Source organism: Amblyomma mixtum, chromosome 7, assembly GCF_055824585.1.
Source record: "Amblyomma mixtum isolate Tamu chromosome 7, ASM5582458v1, whole genome shotgun sequence".
Lineage (NCBI taxonomy): Eukaryota > Metazoa > Arthropoda > Arachnida > Ixodida > Ixodidae > Amblyomma > Amblyomma mixtum.
Window position 1 is genome coordinate 26798441 of NC_143018.1, and position 26516 is coordinate 26824956.

The 26516-nt window shown below is 47.7% G+C and overlaps 1 protein-coding gene across 1 annotated transcript; it reads left to right on the plus strand.

The window, feature by feature from the left end:
• On the plus strand, positions 1-26516 carry LOC149335419 (uncharacterized). The gene is made up of 5 exons (XM_089553917.1): positions 1-378; positions 8276-8384; positions 9490-9600; positions 24081-24218; positions 26510-26516. The coding sequence occupies exons 2-5, from the start codon at positions 8305-8307 to the stop codon at positions 26514-26516; spliced, it is 336 nt and encodes a 111-aa protein (XP_089410043.1). The 5' UTR covers positions 1-378; positions 8276-8304.

Below are 26516 nucleotides of genomic sequence, written 5' to 3' on the forward strand. Positions count from 1 at the left end.
TATCTGTTTTTTTCCAGCAGCGTCTCCTTCCGCGGACGCTGTTGTCGCTGCGGCGCGCGTCTTTCTTTTGTTTTCTTCAGACCTCTTCATTCTCCTCTATATTAATTAGGCTAATTGATTAATTAAGCAATTAACTAAACTCAGTCCAACTTAGTTGCAGCATCACTATACGATCCCTTTGATTGGTTGCATGGTTACTAGCCAAAGTACAATTGGCCCCATTTGAAATTCGCGCACTGTGACGTCACGAGCATTTCGACCGATTGAAAAGCGTGACATTGGGGGCGGAGCTGGTTACGAGGCCGACGCCGACGACGACGCGAAACCCAGGAACGGACGCCAAAGAGCTGCGCTCTAAAAACCCTAGATGCCCTACAGGTGCGTCAACGTAGACGTGCTGGACCAAAACTGCTGAAGCGAGCATAACGCATTAAAAGGACTTACCGAGCGCTAAAACTTGTATTGGGAAATTGAAAGCAAGTTCCGGCATTGGCGTCATGGCATTCGTTGGTCGCTCCGTTCGCACAGAGAACAACCGTGGATGTTTAAATCGCGACGAAAAGGAATATAAATAGGCACCCTACGTCACGTAGAAAGCACAAACAACGTATACTAGTGCACGGAGTCAGAAACTAGCCAGCTGATGTCCACGGACGTAATGCAAAATATGCTACGTTTTATGCGCAACAGGAGCTCTGTTATTGGTAAGCGCAACATGCGTTGATGAGGAATTCTATGAATGGCATTTTCTATTAATTTCCTGAACATGGTCGTCTTAGTAAATTACAAACGCTACTGAAGTTTCTTTCTCAGTCTCCAGCCAGCAGTAGGAAGTTCTTTTCTCATTTTTCAATTTCTGTTGTTTGCAGTCTATTAACCAATGAGTTTTATTTCATCATCAGGTGTCAGTGTGGTGCTAGGTTCGGAGACATTCTCGCAGAAAAAGACGTTGCCTGCTACAAAGAGTAACTGAAAGTACAAAGCGTCACTACGAGCTATGCGTGCTTAACAAAGCACCCTCCGTTACAGCTGTACTGTCTGAATCGGGAAATAGTGGAACTTGAATACTTACAGTTGACGTATTGCTGCCCTGCAGCCTTGGGCAGCGGGAAATGCTTTGGTATACTAATCAAGACAACGACAATACGCAGCGCATACTTTTATTTATTTGTGCACATGCCAAGAGGGAAACACTATTACACGAATGCAGGCACTGTTGCTTCTTCCGTTGCTGGGTTGATAGGGTCTTCCAGCAGCTGCTCGGCTTGCATGCCAAAAAGAATGGACCGCCAGATTGCGCGCAAAGAGGGAAACTATAAACATTTGAAAAAGTCCTAATTTGTAAAGAAAAAACTTTATTCCGTTATTCCAAACCCCAAACCTAACTCTGACACTGAAATGAAAGTATAGGTTGCAGCAAGACAAAGCACGTTTCATTTATTGCCCCTTCAGTCCTTCGAACACTTTGCCTCAGACAGGATCCCCGTCAGAAAATCGACAAAAGAGAAGAAAAGCAGCTCGGAATGTTGCAACGGTAGCTGTGTGCACCGCGCTGGAAACTGCGGTTTCACCCTGCTGAAAAAAATCTATGATGCAATAACCTCATAGAGGCTTCCTCATAAAATATTACACAATTCGTATAATATTCTGTGACATCTTTTTGATGATTGCACGACTTTACAGAAATGTATGACATTTGTATGATAATTCTATATTTGTGTGACGAACTCTATGAGTTTATTGCATCGTACAACTTTTTTCAGCAGGGCAAATCATCAGTGGCCAACGCTTCCATAATTGGCGAAATGCTGGACACCAATCAAAGTTTGTGTTTAGATGTGGTGACAGGCCAACCATTGGCCATTCTAAGGAAGGCCAAGCATGAGCAACAATTGGAAATGCCTTGACCATCACAAGGCCTTCACTCTAACACCACGTTAAATCCAAGCAGTTTCTTTGATTGTAGGCCAATCATCTTGGTCAATTAGTATTTTAGCTTTTTCCTAGAACCATTTTTTTTTCACTAACTGCAGCTGCTTAGCTCCCTGGACCCTTCTGTGAGATTTATTAACTGTACACATTAATTTTGGGGCCACCACTTGCCAAACACCTCAAATATATACAATCCCTTCTAGAAGATCTCAGTCTCAAAAAACACCAATATCACCACATGACCGGATGGTGTGAAATGCAGCAGTAAGCAGCTGACAGCATTGCTGCAAAAAGACTTCTGTAAAGAAAGGTGCAAAGTACTATTTGAGCCAAGCACCTAAAGAATTACACATATTTGTAAATTTGCCAAAGGCTACACGCATGTCTTTTTTTTTTTTGCTTCGCATTTACAGCACATTTCAATTATGGTGAGGCACCGTAAATTCAAGGACTGTTAGATCACTTAGTTAAATCACTTAATTTCACAAAAGCCACGATGACGGTAACGCTACCAAGGCATTCAAAAATCTTACCCGAGTATAAACACTGCTAATGAGTTATCTCGGAAATGTCGTTCAAATGCAATATAAATATTATTTTACGGAAAATACCGCTTCTCTTGCTTGACAAACCGAAAAAGTAGCCGTAAACTCGCGTGTCAGCATACAAGACGAGAGTATCTGTCAGAAGTGCTGGTAAAAATTTTTTGACTTATTTTACAGGCCTAAGATACAGGACTTAGGCAGGAGTGGACAATACAAATCAACAAATTCAGAAACAGCAAACAATTAGATACAGGACGTTGAATGATAAATCAGAGCAAAGACACAAGATACTGTTTACAACATGAATGCATTTTGATGGGGCGGAGGCACAAGGGCGCAGAGGAATCACGAAACCGTTGTACAGTTGACCGTATCGGCGGATAACAATTCCAATCGCAAATAGTGCGCAAGGAAAGGAATTTTTAAATGCGTTAGTCCTGCACGAAAAATCTAGGACTCTTTTGGTGTGATAGAGCGCGTAGAGCGGCGGCGCAGGCTGCCGAGATTTCGGCTTCTACCCGACGCGCTGCCACAGCTAGCTCGTTCAAGTCGCCGCAGTGACTTCTTCCGCAGATAGAGAGCAAACGTGGGGTGGCTCTGTCGGACAATCCTTTCCACTCGCTCCGCATTCGAAGCTCCGGGATCGGCGTAGACGTATTGCTCCTGCATCGACCTGACGTTCTGGACCAGTTCCAACTCCCTCTGCATCCGCAGCATCCGCACACGAGCGGACCGGATCGCGGATGGTCCGGGCGCGTCAGCGCTGTCCGCGTGCCACGTAACGTGAACGTCCCTGCTCTGAGCGACCTTGAGCCGGCGGCGTGCACTTTTCTGGGCCCGGACCGCGGACCGAATGAAAAAGGCCAGCGCCTTTTTCAGTCCGAGGGCTTGTCGGCGGACCGGGATTGTTTTTGCTTCTAGGTGCGCTCGTCTGGCTAGCTATCCTGAATGAAGTCGGCTTTGCTCCGTGCTGGCGCCTTTCGTTTTGGCGCGCTTTTCGCCGCATTTGCAGCTCGAGTGCAGCATTGTGTGTCCTCCTTTTCGTATTTCTCTCACTGCGTCGTACTGTGTATTTGAGCTTGTGCGTAAATACCCGCTTAGCTTTGTTGTTTCTGCTTATTTGAGTGAATATGGAGAGAAGGAGCTCTGTGAGCCAGTATCTGGTAAAACTGCTCTGGACTAAGCCGCAGCAAGCGTTTGTACTCTCCGGGTCGCATTCAAGTAGGTCCTCGTACAGCAGGTCCTGCATGGCCAAACATTGTTTTTCCAACCTTGACTTTGTCCAACATAACCGTTTTAGACGCGAAAGCTTCCTTCTCGCCCTCAGACGCTTTAATGGCGACAACCAGTGCGGCGAGACGACGTTTTCGTTCGGCGTTCATGTTTAAACTCTCGGCAGCTGAGTTTTCGAAGCCACGCTAACAGCGCAAGCCCGCTGTGGGCGAGAGTCTGCGCGGATTGTCCGCTGCGTTCGTGTGAATACCCGACGTTCAGACCGACTCCCGGATGCACGTGTCACGATAACCGCGCTGACGCGCGCGTACCATCCGCGATTCGGTCCGCACGTCTGGACCCACCTTCATGGAGATACGATCACGTGGGTTCGGTTCAGCTACGGTTTCGGGTGAAAATTCGGGTTCTGTTCCTGTTTCGGGTTCAGGTTCGGTTCCGGTTCGACACTATGCTTTTAGACAGTCAAAGTGCCCCTGAATTATTTGCTGCCTTTTTCGCCAAAGGTAGCTTCATATTCGCTACTGAGAGCATAATTAGCATTCGACTCGAAGAATTTTTTCTACTGCTAATTGCAACGAAAAATTTAGCGGCAACAACGCGGCACATAAGAGAGCGCGAAGAGTGAAAGAACATCTGGCGAGCGCGGCGCCTTGGCTTTCATGCTCATTGATGGCAAAATCACCGAGGTCCTTATCTGTGGGAATGAATGAACACCGTCCTGACGTACTTCTATCTCTTGGGGACACAGCTGGAGCACCTTGGTTACTCTACTCTTGACTCCGTAAATGCATCTCTCAGTCAGACCGCTATCTCATATGCGGATCTGTCACGCAAATAATGTCACAATTTCGGCTTCAGTGCCCATGGGGATTCTAGAGCACGTCAGAATTAAGCGCTCACCGTCAAAAACGTGACCGCTTTCCACAAACCAGCGCGAATTTCATCGCAAGCCAGGAACAGCAATACATTTTCAAAGCGACCAGTTATATGCATGGACACACCCACAGACCACGTACGGACCTTTGCAAATACACCATCTTGCCCAGTGTAGCAATATATTTATGATGACGATGATCGCGTCCACGTTCACACCCCTTTTCAACGGGCTGTCACGTTGTTGTGAGCCGTCAGACATCACAGTGCCCCCTTACGCTGAGTTTGCTCGCGAATAGAGGGCAGCGCGAGATGAGCGAAGAGGACAGCAGTTCCTAGAATTTTCCTTCCCTCGGTGTGTTGTCGCACTCGGCACATCACTCACGTGACCTTTTCTCCCGTGCTCCGGTCCGTCGTGTGGACACTGACGTTCTAGAAGACCGTGGTTACCGCTCCAAACAGTGCACATCTCGGAGATACGGTCACGTGGTGGGTACACCAATAATGGAAAGGCTTCATCGCTCTTAGGCGTTTTTCAATGCCAAATTAAAATTATATATTTTTGTTTCCTCCGATATGGCACTGCTCCACTCTTACATCATGGTACTTTTTTTTCGAATATAATCTCATGACACGTGTTTCAGTCAGTAATTAATATACTGTCTCTTTAATGAGCACAGACCTCGATGTTTCATAAATGCTGCACTTACCTCCCAGTATCCAGCGACCTAGTACCAAGCACCCATTGCCAGTAACCCTGCGTTATTCCCAACACTGCTTCGTTATCAGATATGGCAGCTGGTGACTGAGTTCCAGTTGCTCTGGGAATGGGTATTCTAGCCAATATCGACGAGCAGTGCCAGAAAGGAGACAAATGCAAAACAAACCTGTTCATTTTGGCGAAAATGGTGGAGCGAGAGCTGACACGCTGCATGAGACACATTCACTCAAGGCGCAACGCTGACACAGTGCAAATGGTGAGAATTTTGTAGCCCTCCAATCTCCGAGATTAGACATGAAGGCATGCTGATGTCCTGCTGCATCCCAGTCTCCATGGGTCACACATGAAGTATTGCTGATGTCCTGCTCTATAAGGTCGGTGGTCATGTCTTCATGCAGATGATGTTAAACTAGTCGCGAAACCTATGCCGGGTTTTCTATCAGTGACCTCACCACATTGCATACCTTGAGAACCATCCCTAAGCTCATACCCATGACATTTGTTAGGTAGTCCTCAGTAAACATAAACAAACCTTCCCTGTCAGTTAGCTGTGCAGTGAATTCTTCGACGCATCCTGTGCAGCTTGGAATTTCCGCGATGTAGGGAATAGCCTCCGGAACCGTCCAGCCACGAGGGCTTTCAGACCAGCAACGCCAGATGCTCCAGCAGGTTTTCCACTTTCTCTTCGTCAACCATGTTCCACTGAGGATCATAGTCAGCAGTCGTGTTGTCCGGGATCCAGGCAGCAGGCGGGGTAGGGGTCCTGAAGCCAGTGTACTCCTGCGTAGAGTAAATATGCCGACTCTAGATCGAGAGCTCCACATTCTTGGAACTGCTGTCGCAGCCTTTATGGCAACACATCTTAGCCAAATTATAGTGGCAATGTATTCTAGACACAATGAACAAATATTACTATGCAGACCAAATACAGCGCGTACTCAGTAGTGTTCTCCAAATTATAGTACCAGTATAATGTAAGCACTTTGAACAAATTTTACTGCACACAAAATGCTGAGCGTACTCAGCAGCGTCCTGCCCCACCGCGGTGGCTCAGTGGTTACGGCGCTCAGCTACTGGCCCGAATGACGCGGGTTCGATCCCGGCCGCGGCGGCTGAATTTCGATGGAGGCGAAATTCTAGAGGCCTGTGTGCTGTGCGATGTCAGTGCACGCTAAAGAACCCCAGGTGGTCGCAATTTCCGGAGCCCTTCACTACGGCATCCCCCATAGCCTGAGTCGCTTTGGGACGTTGAACCCCATAAAACCAAATCATAAACCAATCAGCAGCGTCCTGCTCCGTTGATGTGATCACGTTATCTAACTATTTCCGTGATAGCAGGACTGCGACGCTTTTAAGTCCTCAAATAGGTAAAAAATATTCTCCTTAATAATACTTAACTGGGAACGCGGGCAGAAAATTTTACTGGGGAGGAGCGGAGAATTAATTTTTACGTAGGCATGGTGCCTGCGTGACTGTTTTTGCCGCTGCCCGTCGCGTACCCTTGACGCCGTCACTGATTGTCAACGCTTGTTGAGCCTCGTTTTGAGCAAGCATCGCAGGAGTTAACTAACACGACTTCCCCTCAGCGCTTTGCCACCCTTCTTCCTGGAGCCCAGCCAGTAATTTTTTCTAGGGCTATCTGTTGTTTTTTTTTTCAATACATAATGACATGACCCTCGACCCGCAAGCGCTAGATTGATTTGTGATTTTGTGACTTGTGATTTTTTTTTCTTTTCAAGAACGCTTGCAACATCGAATGGCGATTCATTCCCGCCACCTGCATAGAGGCGATTACAAACCCCGCCAGCCCAGGAGAAATAAGCCGGGTGCCGCTTCCAAACCTGTCTTCTAGCTTAAAATAAATAGAATTTGCACATGGCATGTTTACACGGAGAAAAATTTGGGATTTACCTTTCTCAGCTCGAGCAGAATACGCCAACGCTTTTTCGAGGTGGTGACCCTGCTAAAAACAATCGCCGCGAGAGGCGTCAATCGTCGAAAGCACGTTGTGGGCATTTAAAGCACTGCATCCAACGCAAAACTGTCGCAAAAGTAGGCCCTCACAGCATACATGTATATTTAGCCGGGGTATGTTGCGTATTTAGCGAATGGAACATATGTGATCGTGCACGGTGGCCAAAGAGTTGCGAAGTCATCTGACCAATGGTCGTCCTATTTAGTTTCATTAGCATGGTATGCAAACCATTTCCTATCAAGGAAGTAGGCTGCTAGCCAAGTGTGATGGACATTGAGAGGATTCCGATACGTGTCCAATGATAAATCATCGGCCACTGCAGTGTCCCCTGCGGGAGAGGAATCAACGCTGGTTCACGGGGCTTTCGCTTGTACCCCACTAATGGATGAAATAGCATGCACTTCTTGCCATCTATTCTTCCGAAGCGTACAACTAGTCGAATATTCTTGAGAAATTGGAAGGCCCAGCATCAGGTTTGAAGTGCTCTCGTTTCAATGATGTTTTCCGAGGGTCCTCAACAGTGTGAGACTTGTCCTGCAGCCGACGTTGACGAAATGGTCCGAGCAAAGAAAGTCGTTTTCGGAAAGTGTCTTATGTCGATCGAGATAGCTGTGCCGCACTGACCCATGCCCTCTAGAGATTGCTATCCTTTCGAAAGGGTATCACAGCTCGTCAGCGCCACACACGATGTGTTACACGGTGGAGGCACACTCTAATTAACTTTTGCAACAATTTTTATCCGAGCAAATACCCCCTGCGTCCTGTTTCGCCGGTCACAGAACTACATATTGCAATGCAGCAGATTGAAGTGGCCAGCTACCTTATTACACCAGGTGACTGTGCTATCCGTGCTTCCGCTACTTGAAGGACGCATCGATGCAGCTGCAGCAGGGGCGCGCCGTAGGTGACACCGGGCTAACCGCGTGCTGTGAAAAAGTGTGACGTCATGGCTGCCAAGAGGCTGCTGTGTCAAGCCCCCCTAATGAACTTGCGCAGGTCACGACTGTACGCAAAAGCGGCGTTGGATGACTGAAGGTGCTGGACGCGTTCTCCAAGTGCGGCTTCGGACGGCACAGAGCTCACCGTCGCCGAGGACAGGCACACGGTGAGCAGCTCACTCATTTCAGCCCGCGCGAGAATGCCGCACCCACAGCTATACGGTCTGTAGACGAAGCACGAGCACGTACAGTCGGACGAGTAAAAGCAGGACAGCGTAGAGTGAAATTTTAGTGCGAAACACCGACTAAAAAATTTGGCTGTGGCTTAGCTAAGGTTAAGCCTGGATATCTCAAAGCGAAAAGCTCTCGCTGCTTTTCAGCCAACTCCCAAGCTACCACTTCTGGATCGGTGTTGATGATGATGACGATGTCCTCAGGCTTAATGGCACATACCCATGGCGGGGGATTGGCCAGGGTGTTTCTGCGCCGTCCGACTGTTGCTTTTTCTTCTCCTTCTATGGCGAGTGTCTGCGCCTGTTCTATGGGGAAGCGCGCCTTATGTACCCCTCCTTACAAATGCGCACTGCGCACGGATTTGGCGAAAGGTCAAACGCTAAACAGAGCGTATTTCTCTTTGACCAAAAATGCCCTACATGAGGCACACACCCTGCCCACGGTTTCACTCAACTTTGTACCAAAATCTATGTCCAACCATAATTGACCAAGCCAAACACGATGGCGACCTCCAAATTTGAATTGAGGCATTTCCAAAGTATGACCCGGGCCACACCCGAAATTTGACCTTAGCCTATTGGGACCAAAGAATACTTGGTATAGGAAAAAACTAGAGCTTTCGCACTAGTAGGTTTAACCAAGTTAAAACCCTGACATCTTTTCTTGGATGCGTTTAGTATGCGCTCCCCGTACTGTCACACTTGTGTTGTAACCATATGTTTATGAACTTTCACAAGGCAACCATTTTTGGTGTATTAATGATGGACCAATCAAGCTCTTCAGTGTGATTTTTGCAATGGAATGACTAATTTTCACAAAACTACCTGGGGCAGAGAGACGACGACAGAACGAGCGTTTTCTCTCAAGTGCTACTTATAGTATACAAGCCACGAAGCTATCCAAACTTGCATTACTGGAAAGACGCGCCGACGCAGCTGCAGTAGGGGCTCGCCGTTGCTCGCACCGCGCTAACCATGTGCTCTGGAAAAGTGTGACATCAGGGCTGCTGTTTGAAGCCCCCGTAACGAATTTGCGCAGGACACGACTGTTTACGAGCGCGGCGTTGGATGCCTGGAGGTGCTGGACGTGTTCTCCACGTAGCTCCAAGTGCAGCTTCGGATGGCAGAGCTCACCGAAGACAAGCACACGGTGAGCACATCATTCATTTCAGGCCGCGCAAGAATGCAGCACAGTTTACTGAATGGTCTGTAGACGAAGCACAAACTCTGACAGTGGGGCGAGTAGCAACAGGACTGCGGAAAGCGCAGTTTTTTTGTATGTCTATAGTATGTGCTCCTCATGCATACAGCGACAGCGGTGTTGCAGCCGTGATATTTATGAAGTATCACAAGGAAACCTGTTTTTGGTATACTGAGAGAGCAAACATGCTTGTGTGTGATTCTTGAAGTGAAGCGATAACCTTGACAGGAAGGCCTGAAGCAGAGAGACGACAAACAGAACGAGCGATTACTTTCAACCGTTTTATTTTTTTGGCGGGAAAAGCTTTTCTAGGAATGGCGGAGGGTGGGCACACACAGTTATGCCTGTGCTGTCTTGGTGAGCTTGACGGATAGGCTGCTCACATAGTCATCCGTCAGTGCATGTCAGTAGGACACGCACGAAGGTATACGTCGTCCAGAAAGCGTAACCCCCCCCCCCCCCCAAGAGGCCATTCACAACCAACAGGCTCATCTCCACCGTCACGTACACCATATACCACTCACCAAGGAGTCGAACAATACATTCAGACAGAAGAATTCCACACCAAACGCAGTTACGCAGGAACAAGCAACCTGTACATTAAAGGGGTCATTTATGATCTCCCAACAAATCGTGGCGTTCTAGCCACGACCGTTGTTATGCATACTTAAAAAAAGAAGCAGGGCTCTACGTGGGCATTTTAGCTAAAAATTGCAATTTGAAGTTGACTCTAAGCCCCTCCCCCGACAGCGCCGCCGTCTGGTGGAAAACCGATGCAAAATCACCTTGACACATTACAGTTAAGCCGCCGAGATCGGCAGTAGACAGAAAAGGGAAGGACACGGACCTCTGTTGCCTTTGTCCCCCTGCCGTCACTCCCCCCCCCCCCCCCCCCTTTACCCTCAGCACTCCTATCCCGAACAGCGAGCCACCCACTCCCCTACGCTCGTTACGAGGAGTGCGCAGTTCACTCGTTCAGTTGAGAGAAAGCACGTGAGCGTTGGTTCACGGCGTCATGAATCGCGAGCGCGTTAGTCTTACCTGACTACCACACGGTACAGCACAAGTTTTAAAAATTCAATTACAAATTACTCATTGCACCAAATGACCTCATTCCCAGTTGTTCCGAGAGTCATAGCGAACAAAATGAGTCAGAAAAACGCAGTCATAACCCATTTAAATGTTATTCGGTGACAGCACCCACACATCACACAGCCATCCTCACTCCTTAAACCTTACCAGTTATCAATAGTACACCGACACAAACCTAAACACACCCGCAAGAATCGGCACGTGTTACATGCGGGCCCTCGGTGACCTTGCTTACATATGCAAGCCCGCACGTCTTGGTTAAGCCACAGGGTGTCTTAGCAGATTATCTCGGCAGCAACCTCCCCATCTTTATCACTACCCATACATTCAAAACCAAACTATTTCTTCCCCACTCTTCTCTTCCGTGATATGTCAGTGCACATTAAAGAACCCCAGGTGGTCGAAATTTCCGGAGCCCTTCACTACGGCGTCCCTCATAGCCTGAGTCGCTTTGGCACGTTAAACTCCAATAACCCAAAGCACTCAACTCCTCTGAGAGCGAGACAAACTTGGCTCTCATCTTGCGCCAGAACCAGCTCCCTGGGCGAGTAGGATTGAGCAAGCTTTACACACCCCCAGCAAACGAGTCAAGAAGATTATTCAATTTGATCTACAAAAGACACAAAGTGAACAAGGAAGGGGAAGGGGGTTTCTGTTCACCTGGGCCATACGAAGTCTTCTTGCCGAAACGCTGGCAAGCACCCTGAGGCTTTCCTCTTCCTTGTTCTCTTTGTGATTGCGAGAACCGTCTCGCTACCTTGATCTACAAAAAGGGCACTGACATCAACCGAACTCTACAAGACATATGCACTGCGAAAACAATTCTATCGATTGGGACGGAATCACTTACCATACGCCGCCCAACAGCCCCCGGACCAGACCACATGACACACAAGGTCCTCCGCAACCTTGACGACACCTCACTTTAGGAACTGATGGAGCGCTGCCCTCCACCTGGAAACATGCACACATCACTTTTATTCCCAAACCCAGCAAGGCAGTCTTCCTCCGAAACCTTTGCCCTGTCTCCCTCATCAGTTGCGTGAAAAAACTGTTTGAACATGTTTTCCAGCCAGCACTATACCATCTGTCCCCATCCAGGTCAGGTATGTTGGTGAGTTGTTTAGCCAGGAACTGCACCTTGTGGAGTGTTCTGCATTGGGAGGGTTAATAAAGGTGACACTCCACAAGGTGCAGTTCTCTGCTCCCTCCTACTGAAAATAGCGTTAGCCCACTATCATACCTGACCTCCGCGCGGCACTATACACCTAAGACACCACTTCATGGACGACAAAAGGCTCCATAGGAGAGGCATAAAATACTTTACAATATACAATTGATATTATCACTTCGAAACTGACCTTTATGGGCCTTAAGTGTTTTCCATTCAAATGATCACTCCACGTGATCAGACAACTTCCTCGGGTTCTACGCATACACTGCGACACACCCCTGGCCAACAGACTCGGAATCCTTGGCCTCTATATATACAAGACACTTTGGGTGCCACCCTCATATAGAACTCCTAGACAAGGAAACCGAAATTAACGGCAGGCTTAATTCGCAGATTTGCTATATGCAATCACGGCCTGTCGAAGAGGGGAACCCTTAACATGACAGACGCCCGAATCACCAGCCGATTGAGTTATCACCTTTCCTACCACTTTCTCATCAAAACACAACAAGATAAAGCTGATGTCCTTATCATAAATGCGACCGCCTGAGCACTCCGCCTGCAACTGTCAGTTTGGTACTTTCCTTATTAGATTATGGGTTCACTGTACGGTTGGGCAGGTCTGTCATGCCGTAAAAATTGGATCGAGTACAAAACTGAGGCCTAGCGCTCTCATGTGGCGCATACAGAACAACTCCCATAGTCAACCTCTGTGCAGAAATAAATGAAACCTCCCTTGAATACAGAAGAATCGCTGCCAAAACATATATACTATCCAGTTGTGGCGAAATGTCGTTGTTGAATATTATTTACCCACAAACCGCAAGCTACCTGGCCACTGGTATTGCGATTCGAAGAGATATGCCAGAATCTCAATATACAGGACACATTACCTGACAAATAGATTCACAACAGCGCTACGGAACGAGGACAGAAGGAACACGAAAAACACAGGACGGGCGCTGTCCTGACATTTGTGCAGCTGCAGGAAAAATAGTAAACGAGAATCTCACGAACAGTATTATTTACACAGGCCCCCTAATGGTACTGACATCTCTTCACTCTAGAAGTGCAATCACTCCGTCACTGGGTGACACCATTCACAACATAGCAAAAGACAAAATTATGCTGGGTCCCCAGTCATGTCAGAATGAAAGGCAACGACAGAGCAGATTTGTGCGCTGCTGAAGCTTGTGGGAAGACAAAATAAACAATGTATACCATTTAAGGATTGCACGAATTTAGTACAACGTAAATTAAGAAAAAAAAGGGCATTCGCCTTGGAAAAACGAAGTAAATAACAAACTGCGCTTGGTAAAGATAGCTTTAGGGTGAATGGAAGTCATGTGTGCAGCAGGAACGTTTCAAGCAAGTGGTTCTCTGTCATCTCCGAATAGGCCACACACACCTTACGGACCAATTCCTGCTAACAAAACAAGACAACAAGGATAGCTGCTGAGGTGTCCAACCCCCTTTAAAGGTTTTAATATTAGCCATTTCTATAAATTCTTTCCTATGTGATCACTAGGTCGCACTAACGTTTTAGGCCCCCTACACCACCGATGATTCTTCACTTTTCTATAAAATTCAGCGGAAAAATTTTCGTAACACCGTATGCTTGGCGCATGATGGCCTTAGTTGCCTGTGCGCCATAAAACACTACACACACACTAACCGCCCGATGCATCCCGAGGTCTGATGGCAACATCAGACAAACCGTTGCATCTCCCCCTCCGTCCCAAAGCAGAAGAAGCCCCAGCTTGTTCATCCTCAACACGTACAGCGCGCCAAAAAGCAGCGGAACCCCCCCCCCCCCCCCCCCCCCTTTCGCCCCCTCCGCTTGCGGTTATTACAAAAGTGCTAAACAACCGCGCGAAGAACCCGAGGAGATTTTTAACGCAAGAAACGTAAGCTGGGGTTACAAGCAAAAGTGCAGAAAGGAATCGCAACACTGGACATTAGTGCAAAATGAGGCCCTAACCCGTTAACGATACACAACAGCGCGCAGCTAAACACCAACCCAATCCCACGATCACCAAAAACATCGCACAGTGTTTGTGAACCAACACGCAGACCTCCCTAGGCAGCGACGACTACAACATTCAAACAACTTCCGCACTGAAGTCAATCTCTCCCTCTGTAAAAAGGACACTAAAAATCAGAGACTGGGATAAATTCAGGAATCTCCGGAAGAAATCCACTACTGAGATCGAGAACCTTGCAAACTGGGTGAATGCACTCACATAGGACGTCGGAAGTGCCACATCCCGAGTAATCGGGAAACGAAAATCGTGGACAGCAGACTTGTCCACATGTGGGAAACACACTCCAGTATGCAAAAAAGATGGCTGAAAAACAAACACGGCCTCTTAAACTAAGGATAGCAGCCTTAGGAAAAAGATTGAAGCACACGCAGTACACCTAACCCGTCAACAGTGGGACCAGATTTGCAACTGCATGGAAGCAAATCTGGATTTGCTTCCATGCGGTTGCAAATCTGGGACTGAAAAACACGTGGAAGCTTCTACGTTGCCTCTTAGAAGCATAAAACACTAAAGACTCCCAACAACGTAACGTAAATCGCAGCGCCAAGAAATTAAATGTGGAAGACAGCGCTTTGATCCAAAACTTAAAAGACGGGTATCTCACAACCACAGCTAGAAGCCTACCCCTCAAATACTCAAGCCCTCTGAACCCCGTGTTTGACGAAGACATATCGACAGGGGAAGTGAGAGTAGGTATGCACAAGCTGCGCACCATGTCTGCGCCGGGCGCGGATAAAATCACCAACAAAACATTACTGAACCTGGACGAAAATTTGGTTCAAGCCGTAACCAAGCTTTTCGATGAACACTGGAGAGGGGCACCCCCTCCCGGAATGGATCTACGCTAAGGTCACCTTTATTCTAAAACCAGGTAAACCAGTTCAATTGGCAAGCCTCCGTTCCATGTCGGTCACCTCGTGCCTAGGAAAACTGTACGAACACGCTATCCTCGGCCGTTTCCAAACCCACATGCAAAAACACGGCCTCTTCCCCCATGCGAGGCTGGGATTTAGAAGCAAACTGTACACGACGCAGGACGTGATGCTTCAAATCTCAGAAGTAGGGGTGCGCGAATATCAAATTTTTCGAATACGAATCGAATACGAATAATCAAGGACAGACACATTTAACCACTACAAAACATTTATTTGAGCACCCAAGAACATCACAGTTCAACTATCAGTGATGAAATGAGCACGAAAGGTGCGTGTGGCTGCACAAAAAGTATCAGTCTCGAGCACTGTTCTTAGAAGAGTGAAAATATCAGAGAAGGTGGCTACGGCACAGCATTGATCAAGGCTAGCTTGCCATAAGCACAAAAGCGCGTTGCTGGGATGAACATAAAAGGTTGTCGGCTGCTCTACTTGGTCAGGCAGAAGTAGTTCCCTTCTAGCTGAAACAACTTCTCCAGCTACAGAAAATGCCCTCTCAATTGGCACTGAACTGGCTCGTATTGCGAGGTATTTCGTGCACTGCTCTGACTATACCAGCTTCGCAGGTATAGCCACAAAAAAGTTCACCAGTGCAGTGAGCTACTGCATGGCCCAACTGTAGTGCCTAGAACCCAACGTTACGCATTGCTCTGGGCGCCGCCATGTTGTTATGTCTCTGTCGATAGGACTTGCGGACCGAAATGAACGCCGGTGCTCGCAGTAGAATATTCGGCTAGATAGGAATATTCGCGTCGTGTCGAATAATCGAAACAACACGAATATGTGGATTTCGAATCGAACACGATTAATAAAAAAATAATATTTGAATTATATTCGAAAATTTCGAATATTCGCACACCCCTACTCAGAAGAAATTCTACACCTGAGACACGGCAGACGCACGAAACCAAACTAAACGCACTATCTTACTGAGGTGTAGGGGCTAGAACACACGCGTATTTAACCGCCTTTATGAGTAACAGGACGGCGGAGATATGGTTTGGGTCCACACAATCCCCCTCGTTAGCTCTAGAAAGCAGGGGCACATCTCAAGGCTGAGTTTTATCTCCACTACTCTTCGACACCACTCCCATACCCATGGGCCGAAAATTAGAGCGGATCCCACTCCTACGCAGACGACCACGGCAAAATGCCGGCGAAATGGAGGAAAGCCTCCAAGCGGAAGCGGTACGGACTGCGTGGCCTGTATAGGCCTTGCACACTCGCTGACCGAATCCTGCTGCTCCACCCGACTGCGGGCCGTCACAAAAAGGGAAAACCCTCTATACAAGTGACGGTCGACGGCCTCCCAGTATCGGAGGTACAGAAACTCCGCATCTGGGAACGTTTGTCCAAACACACGGTCATGACACATCAAAGCATCAGGCTAATCAAAAAAATACCAAACAAGCATTCGTGATTAGCAGAATGGTATACTCACTGCCCTATATTCCACCTCACAAAGATAGAAGAGGAAAGAGTTGTGGGTTTCTAAGTGGACACAGGCCACCACCCACCGCGGGTTCGAGCTTCGCGCGAGCCAAGGGCCCCGATCAGCCGTCACCACACACACACTGGGACACCGATGCGGCGCACTCAACCTCCGCTGGGAGGAGAGCGATTCGCCGCAAAGAAATAGGCCTCCAAGTTCACAAAGGAGACGTTTATTCACGTCGTCCTTCAGCAGGTACACAAACACTCAATAGTCACCCCGTCCCGGGGGCGCGCGAGGAGCAAGGCTCCGCTGCGCTCACGAAGCGACTCGAGTAATGCGCGCCGCTAGCACGCCGCTGCAGGAGAATGTCCCCGCGGCAGTGCTGTGATCTCCCTCTCGTGTCGACCGTTGGGCCGGTTGCGAGAGAGAGTGGGCAATCAACGCAAGGTACGCCTGTCTGAGGTCGCTGGACCCCGCTGGACATTCTCGAGCCGCTGCAGGTCAGAGGACACGTGCGGGCGAGCTCGAGTAAGCACTGGTCCGAGCGGCAAAGGCCGGCAGGGACAAACAGTAACGTACGCACCTTTCGCTGTCTCGGAGGGATCTCTCTCTCGGCCCCGCTCGGACGGTTGCGCGGCGCGCGGCCGCCCAAAGCGGTTCCCGAATTCCCGCCAAAAGGCGCCAATGGCAAAGGCCCTTGGCGAGCCGGGGCGGAGCTGTGGCTAAATGACAGTGATTAGTCACCCAGCCGCCTCTCCACCGCCTGAGGCGGGAGCAAGGGAAAGAGGAGAAACAACGCGGGAGGCCGGCACAGCCGCGCAAAGGCGAATGCAGAAAGCCAGGATTCCCACATCGTAAACGTGCTAATAAGACAGGGAGAGACGATCTCGCCTATGCTATTAACCGCATGTTTACAGGAGGTATTCCGGGGCCCGGAATGTGAACAGATGGGGATAAGATTTAGCGGAGAATACCTTAGTAATCTGCGATTCGCTGATGATATTGCCTTGCTAAGTCGATCAGGGTATGAACTGCAAAGTATGATCAATGAGTTATACTCAACCGTCTAGGAAGAAAATATGGCTGTTTAGGGCAGGTAGTGACAGCTGATCATGATCATGAGAGGGAACTAACTAGAAGAATAAGAATGAGGTGAAGCGCAAATGGCAGTTTACCAATACCCCTCAAGAGAGAAGTCTACAACCAATGTATCTTACCGGTACACACCTATGGGGCAGAAGCGTGGAGGGTAACAAAGAGGGTTCAGCTTAAAGACAACGCAGCGAGCTATGCAAAGAAAAATAATAGGCGTGACGTTAACAAATCGGAAGCGGACGAGGGAACAAACGCGGGTTAATGACATTCTAGTCGAAATCAAGAGGCAGAAATGGGCATGTAATGTGAAGGCAAGATAACCGCTGGCCCTGATGGGTAACGGAGTGGATTCTAAGAGAAGGCAAGCTCAGCAGGGGGTTGCAGAAAGTTAAGTGGGAGGATGAGATCAAGAAATGTGTAGTAATACGGTGGCCGCAGCTGGGAAAGGACAGGGTAAATTGGAGAGACATGGGAGCGGCCTTTGTCCTGCGGTGGGCGTAGTCAGGCTGATGCTGATGACAAATCGGGCCTAAATCCGCCTCAAGGGACTTCAACCAACAGGCTCCTCCGCATGTGGGTCCGTAACACTCTACAAGAACTGTCTGAAGCCCGTTGTACTGCTGGCTATCCTCCACAAACACAGACAGATACATCCCAAGCCCCCCCCCCCCCCCCCCCCCCCTCTGCACAACACCCTCAGCAAATCACGGAAAACCTAATCGTCCACCCAACCAACAACCGGGAAAGAGCTGATTTCACTTCATTTTTTGCTTGAAAGTAAAGTTGTTACTAACACCATGCTACAAATGCTTTTCCCGCCTGAAGAATAAGTAATGGAAACCGAGTGCTCGTTCTGTCAAAGGTAACGTTTACATTTCGAAAATGCTATAGCAACTGGCCCGAATAATCGGGTGAGTGTAAGTGTCAGCTCCGAACTGAATTCTCTAAAAATGCACAAGTGTGCTTTCGGTGAAGAGTGAGTGTTATGAAAAGTACGAGAGACTGATGTTATATTCCGTGGGTTGCCTTGCGTGAGCAATTCGAAGTCGAAGGCAGGATGAACGTTATAATTGTAATAAAAAAAGAAAAAGAAATGAGCACAGTTTTTGAATGGACTGCTGCGCAGACATACAGGCCGGATTGTATTGCGAAACCTCCCCCGGTCTGGTTCCGGTCCTAGGCCCGAGCTAAATGATGCAAGTGCTCTCAGCAGGTGTGTGGACGACCGTACGCAGAAAATGTTTCAGAAGGCTAGGCCATTAGGGTGTGTCCCCGAAGACAGTACAGGATTTCTTAAAAATAAAAGTAATGAGTTAGAACACTTTTTTTCGGCTTAGAATTGTCAGCTGAGTATTACATCAGAATACAGCTAACACATTCTAAATAGCAGGCTGATTAACAAATACTCATTAGCTGTCTTTTTAACTATTACTAGTAGGCTGCTTAGTTATTGAGACCCCTGTAGCCTATCGTAATTTCTACATCAGTTTTTATAATTTCGAAAATACGCTTACCCTCGACGGTGTGGGTCAACAAATCTTGGCTATTTCGACGAGTTACGTGGCTACATTGAGGCAAAATGCACGCTCTTTCAAGAAGCTTGGAGGCACAGCAAACTCCCTAGTGCATGTAAGACGTCGAAACAGATAACGTTTGTTGTGCCACAGCGCTGAGGGTAGCCGTTATTATTGTAAAAACTTTGGATGCTACTGTGGGCTGCAGGCCTCTTAAAGGTGCAGTGAAGCGAAATCTGAACTCGTCTTTTTGCCGCGGGAACTCAACCTACACGTTTCTCGCATTCTTAGAAACTGCGATTTATTGCCCTGTGTGGTCGATTTCCCTAATTAAATCAAATTAACGTCCGGCTCCCACCCTTTTTTTTTGTTTTCAATTCTCCCCGTACGGTGGGCGGAGTCGACCAACGCGCCACCCATTGCCGTGGCGGCTTGCCGCTGTGCCATCGGCGGAGTAATACGTATGCTTCGTCTCACAAGATGTTTGCAGCACTACGGAAGGCAGAGCACTCTCGTCCAATCAGGGCTGCAGGAACACAAAAAATAGTCCCTCGAATATTTGAGCAGTGTAGGACTATTAATCAAACAATGAGCACAGCAATTGAAAGCATAATGTGGACTAAGCCGCCGCGGTGGCTCAGTGGCTATGGTGCTCGGCTGCTGGCCCGAAAGACGTGGGTTCGATCCCGGCCGCGGCGGCTGAATTTCTTTGGAGGAGAAATTCGAGGCCCGTGTACTGTGCTATGTCAGTGCACGTTAAAGAAACCCAGGTGGTCGAAATTTCCGGAGCCCTCCACTACGGCGTCTCTCATAGCCTTAGTCGCTTTGGGACGTTAAACCCCATAAACCAAACAAAACCATAATGTGGACTGGTAGATTTACGTGGTATAGAGTGCTTCAATCACTGGTGAAATTAACAAAGCCCGTACGAACACAGCTCTGCGGAGGCTTGCTGCGAGGTAGTGATGCATCGCCATTTTCCAACATGGCGCCGGCCGAGTCGGTTGTGTCGTCAGTGTGCTGTTTTTCTAAGCAGACCATCGCAGTTGGCTTCTTGAAGTGCTTCGTGTCGAGAACGGGGGCAGTTCAAGTACGAATGCGCTCACCAAGAGGAGGGTAAAACTCACTCAGGTGAGCGAGCGAACGCTTTACCAGCGGACAACGCAGACGTTGAAGGCGGGCCGAATGTTGTCCCTGAAGAAGCCGGCTGCGTTACAACGATGGACAACACGCCATATCATTCTGTGAAGCAGGATAAAGTGCGGCGGATGAGTAGCCTCAAAAAAAGACATAGACCTGGAAAACGGGTCGCGTGGAGTAGCGACATGGTGAAGGCCGAGCTCATGAAGCTTGGCAACAACGTGAACACAGGTGGGGACCGATACCGTGTGGAATGCAGCGCCGAAGCTGCTAGCCGTCTCGATGTGCGCCTGCCACCCTACCACTGCCAATCGAACCCGATAGAGTTTGTTTGGAGCGATGTCAAGGGCTTCGTCGCCAGTCAAAACAAGACGCTTAAGCTCTAAGACGTGGAGCCTCTGGTTTGGCAAGGCATCATGCAAGTGACTACTGAGAAATGGAAGAATTACGTGCAGCATGCTATTAGTGAGGAAGATGGGATGAGGAAACTGGACCATGTCATTGACGATGCTGTTGACCAAGGACCATCTGTTGTTGTCAACCTGGACGACGACACAAACCAGCAGAGTTGAGTGGAGTTGTGATGAGCCCCATTAATGTGCTAACGTACGCGCGAAAGTCGGAGTACCCTCGCAGCGTCTCTCATGAGATATTGCAGACACCGTCGCAGACGGCTCCGGATTAATTTTGACCGCTTGTGCGTTGACTTTAACGCAGCGCATGGGGTTTTGCATTTCGCCAACATCGACATTCGGCTGCCCCGGCCTGCATTTGCTTAATAGTGTAGTGGCCATGCTGGAATAAATAAATTCATTTAAACATAGCAGGAACATTGAAAATAACTGTGACGTGACAACAGAGGAAATGACACAAACAGGTGGCGACAGAAAAAAAAGAAAAAGTGGGGCCAGTGCGTCTGGAACGGGCGTCTGCCTGTACAAAAATAAACAGACATCAAGCGTCCACTGCTAGATGTAGAAAGAAGCTAATTAGCAGTACGCCTTATTTTATATGGAACGAGCCACCTGATGTCCAGCCAGGTGGATCGAGCAACAGGCGCGTAGGAACACACTAATGTAGTGCGCGCCATCCTGATTGGACGAGAGAGCTCTACCTTTCGTAGTGCTGCAAACATGTAGTGAGACGGGGTATAGCAGCAAATAGTCCGCGCGTATTTTGCGACTATATTATCTGCGAATGAAACCATTTATTCGCGGAAACCAAAAAGACAAAATAAAGCGAAAGCAAAGCTTCCACGGGACTAGCTGAAGGCACTCCACGCATTGGTCGACTACGCCCACCGTACGGGGGAGAAGTCAAAAAATAATGGCGGGAGCCGGACGTTAATTCGATTGAATTAGAGAAATCGGCCACACAAGGCAATAAGTCGCAGCTTCTAACAATGCTCGGAACGTGTTCAGATTTTTCTTCACTGCACCTTTAATAATCAAGGTTCGTAACAGTAACAGTTTAGAAGATAGCTATTGAATATTGGTTTATCGTCTTGCTAGATAGCACGTAGTAGCTGCATTCTGATGTACTACACCGCCGACAGTGCGAAAAAAGTGCTTTTTGAACACAGAAAGCCTATTTTAGAAGAAAAAAAGATGTGTAAAGTCTGAAGTTGAACACTAACTATATACATCCTTCGCGGTCGCGTTTTGCTAGTTTCCCGGCAGCTGCGCACCACTGCCTGCAGGCTTCTCTAGAGCGAAGGAGTTGTTATGGAGGTTAAAACATGCAGAAAGTGCAAAATCGAAGCGGCGGAATGTCGGCGCGAGAAAAACGTGTTTCCACGGGCCAAACCAAAGATACGGTGTACGCGAGACGACTGCGCTGCATGAGTAAATTCAGCGGGGAACTACTGATTGCGACCGCAGGACGTTGATTGGCACGGTGCTGGAGGTGCCGTGGAGGACAGCTGCGAGCGTACATCGACCGGACATCCGGAAACGCGACGTACGCGTCTGGTTTTTTGTTCCTGGATAATTGTTTTAGCATCCTCTCATATCCTGATGTCCCGTAAAAAAAAAAAAAAAAAGGTCTGCCTAGTGTCTTTTTGATGTGTGCTCGCTGCGGTCTATTATGGTATGTGCAGCGGCATGCCTATTAGTATAACGATATAAAATGATCATCATAAAAGGAAATTGTTTACAGTGGCTGCGGTCCTTATCGACTCTCTCTGCACTTTCCCCATGTTTGTGACATGAAATATTACTGTAGCACCGCGTGAACTGCACAATGTAGAACTACGTAGCGCATTCAAGACGGAGGCCAGTAATTAGAGAAAACTCGCTAAGTGTTAACGGTTCCACTTACCGGATTCTCGCAGACTTGTGTGGCAAGTGGCCATCAATTCGGCAGTTGCAACGGACTGTGATAATTGGAAGTGGTGAGCCATTCGCACAAAGAGAGTAAATTGCAATGATTGTCTGCAGCCTGCACCTTACGTTGCTCAGTTGTTGCAAGGCGATATGGACCAGCTGGCAAAGCAATAACTAGAGCTAGTGAATTTTACGTTGTGCAGTGCGCGCGCTAATACAGCAACAATACAAGACACGAAGATGTTGACAGTGCAGCCGCTGCATTGTGCGTACTTTCATGAATGTGCTAGATATTATGATACGAAAGGGCACGCTGCTGCAGGTGCCTGAAAGACCGTAGCAAGCACACACTGGGCAGAAATACGAATCACACTGCGTACGCCCTTTTTCTCTTTTTTTTTTATGGAACATCAGGATATGAGTGCATTAAAAAAAAACCGTACGTAGCGTTTTTGGATGCATTTCAGTATCAACATGCTGCTGCAGGTACCGTAGAAGTCCGCAATAGCAACCAAACACCGGCCAGACATCCGAAAGGCATCACGTACCCTTCTTTTTTTGTTTGCTGGACGTTTTGTTTTTCATGAACGTTCATGGAACAAAACGTCCAGTAAAAAAAAACAGAGCGTGTGTACGTGGTGTCTCTCGGACGTCTCGTCAGTGTGTGGTTGCTGCGGACTTCTGCGGTGCCTGCAGCAGCGTGCGCACTCCTCCCTCGAATTCGGAACGATGGGAAAGAAAAAAAGAAACATCCTCCCCCGGGGAAACCTCCGCAGGAGCAACGGGCATCCGCCCTCTGGATACCCGGGGGACAGCGAGAAGAAGAGCTGTGCGAAAAAGCACAGATCCTCCCCTTGTCCTCCACACACGGCGGCCGAGCTGTGACGCTGGTGGGACCACCAGCCGCAGTTTTTTCGACAGCGATCCGCTGTGCCTGCGCTGGGAATCGAACCAAGGTCGGTGGGGATATTCGCCCAAGCATTGCCAACTGGCGCGCTAACCACTCGGCTACCGTGCGGCTCTGGTTCTTGTCGGCGTCCGCGAGTGCTGATAGAAGGGAAGCGAAGAAGACCGAAAGCGAGCATGCGCGGGGGATGCGGTTATCTCGCCATCGGGCGTGGAGCGGCCGCACTAGGGCGGAAGTGCGATAGCGCGTGGGGCACCATCCCCGTCATGGTGGTTCGTCCGTGCAGATAAAAGAAAGGTCGGAATGCCAAAGCCGCCACTTGAAACACGATCGGTGCGATTGTTCGGCGGTGAAAAAGGTAGCCGCGCGGCGAGGCAAGATGGCGGGAACCTTTTGAACGGGTATGGCTTTGTTGTAGGTGTAGAAGCGCAGGCCAAAAACTTGTGGGATGCTTTAGCGGACGTATACAGTAGCACGCAAAAGCGTTGGAGGGTTGTTACATTTGGGATTCCTGGTGCCCCGTATCGGTGAGATTGACAGGTCGGGAAGGGACCTGTCGGTAATGGCGCGCGCAAAGGAGCGTTGTTTCTGTGAGCGAAACGTATGTAACCTCCTGGTAATGAATGATTCGTGAATGGCAGACATTTTCTGGCATGTGCGTGGCCTACCGCACAGAGATGCTGCCGTACTAATAATGGCAGTGTCACGTGCATTGAATGAGGAATGCGTCATCGGAGTTGTAACGACCATATTTAATCTCCACCCTCGCAGGCAGTGGCACGGATGGGAGGAGCGGAGATTTCAGTCCCAGGCCGAGGACAAGGAGGTGCGTGGACATTGGTCGTGGTGGGGCCACTACCCAGCGTGGAGTGCTCTTTCACACCTGCACGAAGGGACAGCAGGATATAAGTTATTTCAAGAAACACAAGGTTGCAACGGCAGTGCCATCGCGAGAGACCACTTCAAATTCGCAGGTGTTCGTAGGATTTCAGGTGCTAGAAAGAGTGTGATGGGTTTCATTTATACATTATACACTGTTCACTGTCCATTTGAGACACTAGACTGTGTAACTGGTCTCTTTCGTTCAGTATGCACTGTTTATTTTCCATTTCAGGTACTAGACTGTGTAATGGATATCATGTATTCGGTATACACTGTTCACTTTCCATTTGAGACACTAGACTGTGTAACTGGTCTCTTTCGTTCAGTATGCACTGTTTATTTTCCATTTGAGACACTAGACTGTGTAACTGGTCTCTTTCGTTCAGTATGCACTGTTTATTTTCCATTTGAGACACTAGACTGTGTAACTGGTCTCTTTCGTTCAGTATGCACTGTTTATTTTCCATTTCAGGTACTAGACAGTGTGATGGGTTTCATGTGTTCGGTATACACTGTTCATTTTTTATTTGAGGTACTAGACAGTGTGATGGGTTTCATGTATTCGGTATACACTGTTCATTTTTTATTTGAGGTACTAGACAGTGTGATGGGTTTCATGTATTCGGTATACACTGTTCATTTTTTATTTGAGGTACTAGACAGTGTGATGGGTTTCATGTATTCGGTATACACTGTTCATTTTTTATTTGAGGTACTAGACAGTGTGATGGGTTTCATGTATTCGGTATACACTGTTCATTTTTTATTTGAGGTACTAGACAGTGTGATGGGTTTCATGTATTCGGTATACACTGTTCATTTTTTATTTGAGGTACTAGACAGTGTGATGGGTTTCATGTATTCGGTATACACTGTTCATTTTTTATTTGAGGTACTAGACAGTGTGATGGGTTTCATGTATTCGGTATACACTGTTCATTTTTTATTTGAGGTACTAGACAGTGTGATGGGTTTCATGTATTCGGTATACACTGTTCATTTTTTATTTGAGGTACTAGACAGTGTGATGGGTTTCATGTATTCGGTATACACTGTTCATTTTTTATTTGAGGTACTAGACAGTGTGATGGGTTTCATGTATTCGGTATACACTGTTCATTTTTTATTTGAGGTACTAGACAGTGTGATGGGTTTCATGTATTCGGTATACACTTGAGGTACTAGACAGTGTGATGGGTTTCATGTATTCGGTATACACTGTTCATTTTTTATTTGAGGTACTAGACAGTGTGATGGGTTTCATGTATTCGGTATACACTGTTCATTTTTTATTTGAGGTACTAGACAGTGTGATGGGTTTCATGTATTCGGTATACACTGTTCATTTTTTATTTGAGGTACTAGACAGTGTGATGGGTTTCATGTATTCGGTATACACTGTTCATTTTTTATTTGAGGTACTAGACAGTGTGATGGGTTTCATGTATGCAGTATACACTGTTCATTTTCCATTTGAGACACTAGACTGTGTAACCGGTCTCTTTCGTTCAGTATACGCTGTTCATTTTCCATTTGAGGTACTAGACAGTGTGATGGGTTTCATGTATGCAGTATACACTGTTCATTTTCCATTTGAGACACTAGACTGTGTAACCGGTCTCTTTCGTTCAGTATACGCTGTTCATTTTCCATTTGAGGTACTAGACAGTGTGATGGGTTTCATGTATTCGGTATACACTGTTCATTTTTTATTTGAGGTACTAGACAGTGTGATGGGTTTCATGTATTCGGTATACACTGTTCATTTTCCATTTCAGACACTAGACTGTGTAACCGGTCTCTTTCGTTCAGTATACGCTGTTCATTTTCCATTTGAGACACTAGACTGTGTAACCGGTCTCTTTCGTTCAGTATACGCTGTCCATTTTCCATTTGAGACACTAGACTGTGTAACCGGTCTCTTTCGTTCAGTATACGCTGTCCATTTTCCATTTGAGACACTAGACTGTGTAACCGGTCTCTTTCGTTCAGTATACGCTGTTCATTTTCCATTTGAGACACTAGACTGTGTAACCGGTCTCTTTCGTTCAGTATACGCTGTTCATTTTCCATTTGAGACACTAGACTGTGTAACCGGTCTCTTTCGTTCAGTATACGCTGTTCATTTTCCATTTGAGACACTAGACTGTGTAACCGGTCTCTTTCGTTCAGTATACGCTGTTCATTTTCCATTTGAGACACTAGACTGTGTAACCGGTCTCTTTCGTTCAGTATACGCTGTTCATTTTCCATTTGAGACACTAGACTGTGTAACCGGTCTCTTTCGTTCAGTATACACTGTTCATTTTCCATTTCAGACACTAG

Coding starts and splice junctions, on each gene's coding strand:
- LOC149335419 (XM_089553917.1), top strand. CDS start 8,305: ATGACTGAAGGTGCTGGACGCGTTCTCCAAGTGCGGCTTCGGACGGCA. Junction 8,385..9,489: donor TCGCCGAGGACAGGCACACG/GTGAGCAGCTCA, acceptor GAATTTGCGCAG/GACACGACTGTTTACGAGCG. Junction 9,601..24,080: donor TCACCGAAGACAAGCACACG/GTGAGCACATCA, acceptor CCACCCTCGCAG/GCAGTGGCACGGATGGGAGG.